This window comes from Procambarus clarkii, chromosome 49 (genome assembly GCF_040958095.1).
Source record: "Procambarus clarkii isolate CNS0578487 chromosome 49, FALCON_Pclarkii_2.0, whole genome shotgun sequence".
NCBI classification, from domain to species: Eukaryota; Metazoa; Arthropoda; class Malacostraca; order Decapoda; family Cambaridae; genus Procambarus; species Procambarus clarkii.
The window spans coordinates 14117992-14130049 of NC_091198.1; the positions used below are offsets into that span (position 1 = coordinate 14117992).

Here is a 12058-nt window from a genome sequence, read left to right on the forward strand (position 1 = left end):
AGTGAGCAATGCAACAATGGAAGATATACAAGTCTTCAAAGATGGTAAGTTTGATGTACAGTACTTGGGTTGTGTAGAAAGAAAGTTAATTAAAAGAAAGGTATAATTGCATACAGACTGTATGGCTGACAGTGAGTGAACATAAAAGTATTAACAATTAATATGATAAACTCTTCATACAATAAGTCAATGCATGTATAGTATCAGTGTAAGAAATTCAAGTGTCCTATGACTAAGGTGGCTTTTAATTGTATAATCATCATTCGCTGATGGTATTGTGAATGAAAAGGTCATTACTGTAGTTTGATGAATTGGAGTGATACTAAAGGTACATTATAAACACACACACAGCTGAGCTCTGTGTGATGATAATTTTAATCAAATACAACAGATGTAAATATAGGTACAGTAAGTAAACAAATATATCACTATGTTGTACAGCTAAATTAAAACTTACATCGGTTGGATCTTCACTGCTGGCAGGGACTCTTACTCTACCTCTCTTCTTCTTCTTTTTACGTTTTCGCTTAGCTCCAGACCCAAGAGGAGGCTGTGGAGAAAGGCCATCCCGATGAACATCCTCTCTGCCTTCACCAGGTTCAGTCAAGTCATCGTCTTCCTTCACCTCAGACTCTGATGGAGATCCCTGGATCAACTGCAATAAATAATTAGTTGCTAGAATAAAATACAAGTACTCAAGTAATACTGACAAATACATGAAAATTTTTATTAATACAACAAAATTTGACTCGTGTATGCATACCCACCATCCTGTCCTCTCACCCTATACTTAATTCATTTTTATGGATGTGCCCAATCCATTATGAAATGCAATTATTACATGTTAAAGCACCCTAATATTGATGTTTCCTCTACACCTCAGTATGTTACGTTGGCTGCTTGGATTACGTTTGTTGGGAGACACAAGACATCCAACATTCATGTGTAGCTGTACAGATGGCCCTACGGGCCACCGCACTCGCCTTCCGAAACAAAACAAAAGAATCGGCCGTCTGCCGGCGGCGGTCTCTCTTCCAGGCTGCACACTTACAGTGGACAGCCCGAGCACAGTCTGCATTCCACCAGGGACCGTGGATCGCACTTCTGTGGTCCTTGAGAGGAAGAGCGAGGAATAGAGTGGAGGGCAGCGTCAAAGATGGTGTCATGAAAAAGGAGGAGAAAGCAAGGGAAAGGCAGAAGGGAGAGGTCAGAGAGAAACACTGAAGATAAATAGGTTCCAGTCTGCCTTAGCAAATTGCCACCTAGGGAAGGAGAGGGGAGGGTGAAAAGAGAAAAAAGGTAACAAGGATGGGAAAATGGTCACTGCCATGGAGGTCATCAAGAACTCGCCACATGAAATCCGAGTAAAGAGATGACGAGCAGAGAGAAAGATCAATACAGGAAAGGGTGCGAGTCCGAGAGTCCAAATGCATGTATAGTACCTCCCATGTATAATGCATGTATAATGGTCTGGTGAGTGGGCTCACTAGACTTCAGAAGAGACAAGAAAGAAGAGGATGAATGGTTCAAGAAGGCAACCCCAGGTGTTTGTCAGATCATCACCTCAAAGGGTATTACGACAAGTGAAATCACCTAGCAGGAGCACAGGCTCCCGGAAGGAGTCCAGTAGGTGTTTAAGATCCGGAAGAGAAAGCGAGACACTTGGGGTGGGGGGGGGGGGGGGGGGAAGAGATAAATGGAACAAACCGTGTACCATTTCCCCACAAAGATACGAAGCAGCAGAACAATGGAGAGGCGATGGAAAAAGTAAGGGGACAAAGGGAACATCAGAGCAAATCAAGAGAGCAGAAGTTAGGAGCCCCAGCTAGGGGAAGGGGGAGAGAAAGGAATAGCCACAGAAGCAACCAGGACGAGTACCAAGCATCGGCTCCTTGAGACAAAGGGACGAAAACCGTGAAATCAGAAGTTGGAGTTCAAGGAAATTGGCATGATAACCACGAATGTTCCACTGAAGAATAGACATCGGCAAGAAGAGAAAGGACAGCAACAGAGAACAACGAAGAAACAAAGGTGAAAAGCGAACACAGCACGTTAAAGAAGCGCAGGGTCAGGGACAGCGAAGTCAGGGTTAGGGGGCATGGGTAAACTGAGTAAAGATGGAGGGAAGGGAGCGGGAGGATAGACCAGATTCGAATGTGCAGGGACAGGTGGAGGTGGAGAAGGAGGGGGGGACAACCGAGGGTTAAGGACAGCAGTAGGAGGGGCAGAAACCAGGGAGTGCACCTCAGCAAGGGCAGCAACCGAGGGGGAAGTGGGGGCCAAAGAAACGTCCATAGCAGGAACAGGGGGCACAACCTCCGAAATGGGAGGGGATGGAACAAGAGTCAGAGGCAGGGGGCGAGGAAGAAAGCGAAGCCTTCTTACCAGCCGGGATGGAGGAGGGAGAGGAGCCAGGCTTTCGCTTCTGACTCAAAGAGACAGGCGTCCCAACAACAATGTACTGGGCAATAGATTCAAGCGTCTCAACAGGAGAAGCAGAACGAGAGCAAACATGATGGCCGTTGGGAGAGTGATGGACATCAGCCTGCACTGACAGGCGGCGTGGAGAGCTAAGAGACGGAGAAGGATGGGAAGGAGGATCGAAGGGAGACGAGGAAGAAGACACAGGAGACATGACAGACTGGGTAGAAAGAAGGGGAACCCCAGACAGAGAGCCATGAGGGGGACCCTTCGGGACAGAACTGAAAGGAACAGAGGAGGCGGTGGGCGTGTCTGGGTCTAAGGCCTGGAAACGGTTGTGATACTGAGGAAGGCGGGAAGGACGAGGAGAGGAAGAGCGCAACACGCAAGCATAAGAGACGTTAGCATAAGGTGGGAGATGGTGAACCTGGCGCCTCGCCTCAGGAAAAGACAAAGATTCCCGCTTCTTCAAGTTGAGGATGGATGCCTCAAGCTTGTAATGTATACACGCGCGGGAGAAGGTAGGGTGGGCCTCACCACAATTGAGGCAGCGAGCCTGGAGAGAAGTGCACTTTGCCTTAGAGTGACCTTCGTCCCCACACACAGGACAGAGAGAGAGAGACAGTACCAGAGCAGCGGAGGGCACCATGCCCAAACCTCCAGCACTTATTACAGAGCCGAGGAGAGGGAATGTGCTCATAGACGGAGCACCTGGCACCAGCAAGAATGACAGAAGGCAAAAGGGTCCTACCATCAATGGTAATCTTCACAACCCGTAGGGGTTGACGACGATGACCACGAGGGGGACGAGTAAATGAGTCTACTTGGAGGACAGAATGGCCCTGGGCTTCGAGGATATGCCGAATATCTTCGTGGCAGTCCTGTAGATTTCGAACACCGGTTGCAACATGGGGTGGGAGGAGAATAGTGCCAACACTAGCATTCAACCGAGCGTTCTTGGAGACCTGAACAGGGTTCTCGCCAAGGCAGGATAAGGCGGCCCAGCGGGAGGCTGTATCCTGAGGAGCAGCAGCAACGACTCATGTACTGAGATGGGTGGGGTTGAAGGTAACAGAGGCATCTACTGAATCAACAAGGTGCCTATGGAGGGAGAAATCGTCAGAAGGTGTAGAATCAAGAGGGAGGAGATCAAAAGTATTTAGCCCACGAAGCGGGACCAAACAAGGCTTGATACGCATCAGTACGGGAAGGAATCGAGCGAGTGCAGCCGTGGCGAGGATGGCGTTGAGAACCCCCAGAGAGAGAGGAGTTAAAAGGTGCAGTAGTCACAACTAGAGACTGAGCCGTGCCAGGAGACGAGGTGGTCACCACTGGGGGCTTGGGGCTCGACCCAACCACAGAGGAGGGAGGGGAGCAGAGGGGAATAGTCAGGAGGGTCAAAGGCAGAGCAAGGTCGGGGCCCAATGCAGCAGGGGCTACAGAGCCCGGTCTTCCAACAAAGGCCGACTCGAGGGCTTGGTCACCCACCCCACGAGCCCGAGAAGGTATAAGAGGAACATTAATTGACATGCAAAAGAGGAAAGACTTTCATTCACGAATGTGCCCCCACAACCATCACAGAGCCACAATTAGAGGCAGGACACCCAACAAGAGACTTATTGCCGATCTTGACGGGGCCCCCAAGGGGTGAGTTATGTGTATACGCCCCACAAACGCCATCTTAAGAACCGTCAATCCGTCGAGATCGGGTTCAGTGACGAAAGGAGGATCAACAATAAAAGGGTCCCTCGCTCGAGACGTTGGGTACAACAGTCTCGAGCTGTTGGAAACTAGGCGAGTAGAGGAACAAGTCCTCTAGACACTAGCTTCCTCCCTGCGGGGTGCTCCAGAGAGCTGGCACATTACGCATGTCTTACATGCATGATAGTTTGTTTAAATCTCAGAGTGATACATGTAACAATCTGTACTTTGATTTCTTGTGTTGAAAATGTATGTAAATGCTAGAATTTCCCTCAAAATTCCTCTTCAAAATAATTGTGTTGATTCATTCACCAGTTCTAGAAGTACAGTACAGCTGTGCCAATGTTTATATAATTGTCCGTATGACATTACATTTTTCCTCGTGCATGTTCACTTGTTATTCTATTTGATCTTGTGCATTGATTAATTTCCTCCCATTTTAACACACACAGAGAACCTCCTCATTTGCATCCAAATTACATTTTTAATTAATTATATTAATCATTAATTGCCCTCCTCTATTACATTTTATAATTATATATCTTCCCCTTAAATACTTATTTTTCCTTCCCCTCCATTTCATGTCAATTGGTTCAGTTCTCCCATTACATGTCAATTAAATCCCACCTTCATGACATGATCCTTTCCATTACCCTCCCCCATTGCATGTATATTTCCATTACTACCCCATTACATATGTAATTACCCCATTGTCAGACATTTGTCCATGCCAACCCCCCCCCCCCCTTCCCATTACATCAGAGATGCAAATACCAAGACAGTACTGTAATTTAGTTCAAAATCCAACTGGGAAAAATGCTTAGGAATCATAGGCAAGCTTTGACAAGTCACTGGCTTTCTGTCCCTGCAAGATAAATTCATTAACATTAATTATATTTTTACATAAAACTGAACTTAATTTCCTTAGGTGGCTGAAGAAAAGCAGGTTTAAACTACTGTATTCCTATGACCCAAAACTAACAAACAATATTAAACTCACCAAATCAAATCTATTTTGTCCCTTTGAAGGCACTATTGGAGGTTCTTCTACCTCCTGTTCATCATCATCCTCCTCCTCCTCAGGACAGCTGTTGGGCAAGTCCAAATCTCCCCTTCCTCCTTGCAATTTTCTCAATGCTCTTGTGGACATTTTTGATAATGCTCCAAGATGTTCTCAAACTAAAAATTAGAATAAAAGTTAGTTACCAAGTGGAGTCGACATTCACAGTAATGCACCTTAGTTGGTGCCCGACATTCACAGTGATGCACCCTAGTTGGTGCCCGACATTCACAGTGATGCGCTCTAGTTAGTGCCCGACATTCACAGTGATGCACCTTAGTTGGTGCCCGACATTCACAGTGATGCGCTCTAGTTGGTGCCCGACATTCACAGTGATACACCCTAGTTGGTGCCCGACATTCACAGTGATACACCCTAGTTGGTGCCCGACATTCACAGTGATGCACCCTAGTTGGTGCCCGACATTCACAGTGATGTACCCTAGTTGGTGCCCGACATTCACAGTGATGCGCTCTAGTTGGTGCCCGACATTCACAGTGATGCACCCTAGTTGGTGCCCGACATTCACAGTGATGCACCCAGTTGGTGTCCGACATTCACAGTGATGCACCCTAGTTGGTGCCCGACATTCACAGCGATGCACCCAGTTGGTGCCCGACATTCACAGTGATGCACCCTAGTTGGTGCCCGACATTCACAGCGATGCACCCAGTTGGTGCCCGACATTCACAGTGATGCACCCTAGTTGGTGCCCGACATTCACAGCGATGCACCCAGTTGGTGCCCGATATTCACAGCGATGCACCCAGTTGGTGCCTGACATTCACAGCGATGCACCCAGTTGGTGCCCGACATTCACAGCGATGCACCCAGTTGGTGCCCGACATTCACAGCGATGCACCCAGTTGGTGCCCGACATTCACAGCGATGCACCCAGTTGGTGCCCGACATTCACAGCGATGCACCCAGTTGGTGCCCGACATTCACAGCGATGCACCCAGTTGGTGCCCGACATTCACAGCGATGCACCCAGTTGGTGCCCGACATTCACAGTGATGCACCCAGTTGGTGCCCGACATTCACAGCGATGCACCCAGTTGGTGCCCGACATTCACAGCGATGCACCCAGTTGGTGCCCGACATTCACAGCGATGCACCCAGTTGGTGCCCGACATTCACAGTGATGCACCCTAGTTGGTGCCCGACATTCACAGCGATTCACCCAGTTGGTGCCCGACATTCACAGTGATGCACCCAGTTGGTGCCCGACATTCACAGTGATGCACATTAGTTGGTGCCCGACATTCACAGCGATGCACCCTAGTTGGTGCCCGACATTCACAGCGATGCACCCTAGTTGGTGCCCGACATTCACAGTGATGCACCCTAGTTGGTGCCCGACATTCACAGCGATGCACCCTAGTTGGTGCCCGACATTCACACTAACAAAACCAACAAAAGGCTTCTGCGTAGTCCCCGTGGCACAGTGGTAAAACACGCGACTGACGCTTCGCGAGCGCTTTGGCCTGGGTTCGTATCCGGCCAGGGAGGATTGACTGGGTGCCAATCCTTAACTGTTGCCTTAGGCCTGTTCACCCAGCAGTAAATGGGTACCTGGATGCTAAAATGATTTGGAGGGTCGTATTCCGGGGAAAATAAGGATTAAAAACCTGGCCAAAATGATATGCGTGCTAATGGCTTGACAAGAATGTAACATTCTTGTTACATTCCATTCTGACATTCACACCACCAGGACCCAGCTGATGGCTGACATTCACACCACCAGGACCCAGCTGATGGCTGACATTCACACCACCAGGACCCAGCTGGCAGCTGACATTCACACCACCAGGACCCAGCTGATGGCTGACATTCACACCACCAGGACCCAGCTGGCAGCTGACATTCACACCACCAGCACCCAGCTGACGGCTGACATTCACACCACCAGCACCCAGCTGGCAGCTGACATTCACACCACCAGGGCCCAGCTGACGGCTGACATTTACACCGCCAGGACCCAGCTGACGGCTGACATTCACACCACCAGCACCCAGCTGACGGCTGACATTCACACCACCAGGGCCCAGGTGACGGCTGACATTCACACCACCAGGGCCCAGCTGACGGCTGACATTCACACCACCAGGGCCCAGCTGACGGCTGACATTCACACCGCCAGGACCCAGCTGACAGCTGACATTCACACCGCCAGGACCCAGCTGACGGCTGACATTCACACCGCCAGCACCCAGCTGACATTCACACCGCCAGCACCCAGCTGACGGCTGACATTCACACCACCAGCACCCAGCTCACGGCTGACATTCACACCACCAACACCCAGCTGACGGCTGACATTCACACCATCAGCACCCAGCTGACGGCTGACATTCACACCATCAGCACCCAGCTGACGGCTGACATTCACACCAGGATAACACTACCGTACACTGGACCACAAAATAAGATGATGATGTGTACCCAAGAGACGTGTGTTCATCTACTCGCTCACACACACTGTCAGCCTCACGACGCTACAAGCACACAGTCTACGGTCACGGGGCGCTAGTGTGGCCTGCAGCGGTGGTAGAGTAGATATATAGAGCAGAGCAGAGGTAGAGGTGAGTAGAGAGAGAGAGCAGTGGAACTCACTCCTACACTCACTCCGCTGGTCAGCTGAGTCTCTCCGTATCTTAACCTACTTATCCAGCCTCACCTTAACAATTGTACATTTCCGTATTTGTTGTAGTAGTTTTTCTTGCCTTGTTAGCTATCTAATAGCTGCAGTACAAATTAATATTAGTATATGGATGCAGCTTTGTTTCGCTAGTTAAGGTAGACAAGTAGTTGAAGTCTGAGTCGCATCCTGCGACTCAGACCCGTGAAACGCTCCAATCAGAAGACAGTTGACGGACTAAACAATTGTGATTGGAAAATATTTACCTGAATTTACCTGAGGGCCACTAACACTCTAGTGGCCTCGATGAGGACAGGAAGCCGCTGGCTTGTCAAAGATCCCCAGATTTGTTCTGATGATGCTCCTGATATTTCCAATTTCTTCCAATTGTTCTTACTTATGCAATAAGAATAAATAAGTTTATTTTATGCAATTTTATAACATAAATATAACAAATAAATGATTGTTGGGCTGTACTAAAAGTCCAACTTAGTTAAATAAACTAAGTGAAAACTAAAAACTAACTAAATTATACAATAAACTAATTCAGGGCACATGGCGACATTTTTGACACGCCGCCGGCTTCCTGTCCTTATCGAGGCCACAGAAGTGTTAATGGCCCTCAGGTAATTAAACTGAATTGATTTATTGTAATTATATTATTATTTAGGAAGTTTTTTTTTTTTTTTTTTTTTTTATTTTTATAAAAGAATACACAATGTACAAAACCCGCCGCCGCCGAACAAGCAGTCTCCGTGGTGTAGTGGTAAGACACTCGCCTGGCGTTCCGCGAGCGCTATGTCATGGGTTCGTATCCTGGCCGGGGAGGATTTACTGGGCGCAATTCCTTAACTGTAGCCTCTGTTTAACGCAACAGTAAAATGTGTACTTGGATGAAAAAACGATTCTTCGCGGCAGGGGATCGTATTCCAGGGACCATAGGATTAAGGACTTGCCCGAAACGCTACGCGTACTAGTGGCTGTACAAGAATGTAACAACTCTTGTATATATCTCAAAAAAAAAAAAAAAAAAAAAAAAAAAAAAAAAAAAAAAAAAGTTAAGAACATACACAGGACAATATAACAAAGGAAGTAAACCACGGATACACTAAACATACCCAACAAAAACCAAGAAAGAAAACACATGACACAAGGCACAAAAAAAAAAAAAAGAGAACCCAGAAACGGGGACAGTATGTACCACAAAAAACAGAACATGTCATTAATAGCACACAATAGAAATAACATAAAACATAGGCACATCCACACAACCTTAAGTACAGAAATACAAAAGGAGAACGCACATACAAGCCCAGCCCAACAACCCAAACACAGGTGCATAAAAGTATAGAACAACAGGCCTCCGAAACCCCTAAGAGGCAAAATTACAAAACTACATTAAACAAAAAACATGGAAATACATACATTGAAAGTCAAACAGAAATAACTGAGTACATTTCTTTTTTCTTACTCCGTTTCCTCAAGCATAATTAAAAAGACATAATACAAAGGCAGAACACAAAACACAAATCAAGAAAGAACAGATAAATAATACATAAATAGCACAAGGCAAAGTACATGGCACATAAAAAGAGAAATAACAATCAGTAATGGCAAAAAAACACTCATAACACAGGAACAGTAGTACATGAAAAGGGGGGGGGAGGACAAAACATAACCCGGGCACCCCAACCCCCCCACACAGAAAATCACAAAAGACAGAAGAGGCACGCTCCAAAGACAGAGGAGCATATAAGCATACATACCATAAAGAACAAAAATGCACAAAACATAAAACCCATACAAGGCAAACAAAAAGGCCCACGCAGGAGCCAGGGAAAACATAAAAACCACACCCACACACAAGCACACCCAAACGAAACACACACCCACAGGAGCAACCACAACAGAACAAAACAACCACACACACACACACACACACACACACACACACACACACACACACACACACCCCGCCCAACCCCCGCCGAGGAGGCCCATCGGAGGACCGGGGACCGAAAACAAACCGGAACAAGACCCACCCAACCAACCCACAACCAACATCCACGAGCCCAACCCACGACCAATCACTCAAAAGCAGCCCCACGAACATACGCACCAGTAAACCAACCACAAAAATCATCCGGAAAAGCACGCTGCAGCCACCACCAGGTGAACCGTAAGCGCCCTCTCAAAAACCCCAAAACCCTCCCTCCGGCCAACCCACACACAATACACATAGTCAGCGACAAGAAGACAGAGCGTATTACGCACCCGTCGAGAGCCCCGCGGAAAAGACAAAAACAAAAACGGCAAAAAACCACCCCGACATCCCGGCCCACAAACCACGGCCAACACAGCACGAAACCAAGCAAGCAAACCACTCAGCCTCTCACAAAAATAGAAAACATGTAACTGAGTTTCAGGCAAACCACAGTGGACACATGCGTCAGAGGCACGCAAACCCAGCATGCACAACCGGTCATTTGTCGCCAACGACAAATGCAACATGCGAAACAACAACTCCCGCTGCTGCGGCGCCAAAAACCGCGCCCCTAACGCCGCCCACACCTCCCCCCAATCCCAACACGGGAATAAAGACTCCACCCGCGGCTGAACACGACAAAATAGAACCCCATAAATCGCCTTCACTGAGAGAGACATATAACCCGGACAACGACAGACAGCCCGAAGAATGTCTACCGCCCAGGAGTAAACAGGAGGGGTACAAAAGGCCACCTCCCGACAAACACCGCAATCCACCAAAAAACTAAACCGGACCGAACAATAAAAAATACACAAAGCATTGAGCCCCCCACCCAACGCTAAACCCTGACGCAACGAGACCCAGAACAGCGCCCGAGCCCTGGTAAACACATCAGGAATACCAACCCCACCTTCCCGCACCGCTAACACCAACGTCGAGCGACGAACCGGGTGGTAACGACCACACCACACGTACCTATAAACCTGACGTTCCAACCCCAGAGCCAGCCGGCGATCTAGGGGGAAACACCGAGCCACGTGACAGAACTTTACAAGTAACAAGCAACGCCCGCTGATAAATTGTTAACGGGCGCGCAGCCAACAACCCAACCGCAACACCAACACTACGAGAAACCGCACCCCAATTAAATTCCAAAGATCTCTCGTAAGAAGCGAACCAGGTGATCCCCAGAACTCGCAGAGAGGAGACCACCGGAAACCAAGACCCCTCCCACACAAGGCGAGAGGACCACCCACCGATACCCATAAGACCAGATTTGGCACGATTGACCTGGGCCCCAGTGGCCAACTCAAACCTCTCAACCACGACCTGGACAGCCCGAACAGAACCAGCAGAGGCCACGAACAGGATGGTATCATCCGCATAACCGCAGATGGGTAACCGAAGATCAGAAGGCAGCCGGGGGGGACGGATCAACGCACAAGCCTTGACCGCCCGAAAAAAAGGCTCCTGAAAGAGCACATAAAGGAGCATGGAAAGCGGACAACCCTGCCTCACCGAACGGCGGACAGGGAAAGGAGCACTCAAGAACCCATTGATGCAAACCCGACTGCAACACCGAGCGTACAACATACGCACCCAACGAACAAACAAAGGCGGAAAACCAAGCCTCTCTAACACACGAAAAACAAAAGCTAACGAAACACAGTCAAAAGCCTTAGACCAATCCAGGCAAAGCATCGCTGCAGACAAGCGAGAGCCCGACACGTACAGAAGCACATCCCGAAATAACGCATTGCACTGCAGTAACGAGCGACCTGGAACACCACAAAGCTGTTCCACGGAAACCACAGACGCAACCACACGGCGACACCGACCAGCTAAAATCTTGGACAGGATCTTATAGTCCACATTCAACAAAGTAATGGGTCTCCAGTTCGAGAAGAACCGCAAATCGCCCGGCTTCGGGAGCAGCCGCACAATCCCAACGCACTGAGATACAGGCAGAACGCACCCCCGGAGGCAAGTCCGGACCACCTCCAAAAGAACATCACCCAACACATCCCAAAAGGCAACATAAAACTCGACAGGAAGACCATCCGAGCCCGGCACCTTCCCGGAACGAAATGACCTCACCACACCGAAAAGCTCCCCCAACGAAACATCTTCCTCCAAACCAACACAATCAGCAGCAGACAACCCCGGAGCACAACCACCCAAAAAACCTTCCGCAATCGCGTCGTCCCCTACCACCTCCCCATAGAGCGCAACCAACTCTTGCCGCACA

At 48.7% G+C, this 12058-nt stretch overlaps 2 protein-coding genes across 8 annotated transcripts in view; one reads left to right on the plus strand and one right to left on the minus strand.

Annotated features, from left to right (window-relative positions):
- Nulp1 (Nuclear localized protein 1) overlaps positions 1 to 7846 on the minus strand; it is a 44065-nt gene extending 36219 nt beyond the window's left edge. For 2 of the 7 annotated variants that reach the window (XM_069303006.1, XM_045750300.1), the window contains exons 1-3: positions 7799 to 7846; positions 5123 to 5301; positions 458 to 655 (exon numbers count right to left, since the gene is read on the minus strand). In XM_069303006.1, the coding sequence (XP_069159107.1) occupies positions 458 to 655; positions 5123 to 5272 (348 nt within the window). In that variant the 5' untranslated portion in view covers positions 5273 to 5301; positions 7799 to 7846. Of the gene's footprint in view, positions 1 to 457; positions 656 to 5122; positions 5302 to 7627; positions 7766 to 7798 lie in introns of those variants that run through there. The other 5 variants (XM_045750299.2, XM_045750303.2, XM_069303007.1 and 2 more) reach the window with 4 other exon arrangements.
- LOC138351396 (protein PBMUCL2-like) lies at positions 6907 to 7428 on the plus strand. Its single transcript, XM_069303210.1, has one exon. The coding sequence runs from the start codon at positions 6907 to 6909 to the stop codon at positions 7426 to 7428; it is 522 nt and encodes a 173-aa protein (XP_069159311.1).
- Positions 7847 to 12058: the final 4212 nt, after the last annotated feature.

What these genes read in the sequence shown, in the direction of transcription:
- LOC138351396 (XM_069303210.1), top strand. Translation starts at nt 6,907, where the DNA reads ATGGCTGACATTCACACCACCAGGACCCAGCTGATGGCTGACATTCAC.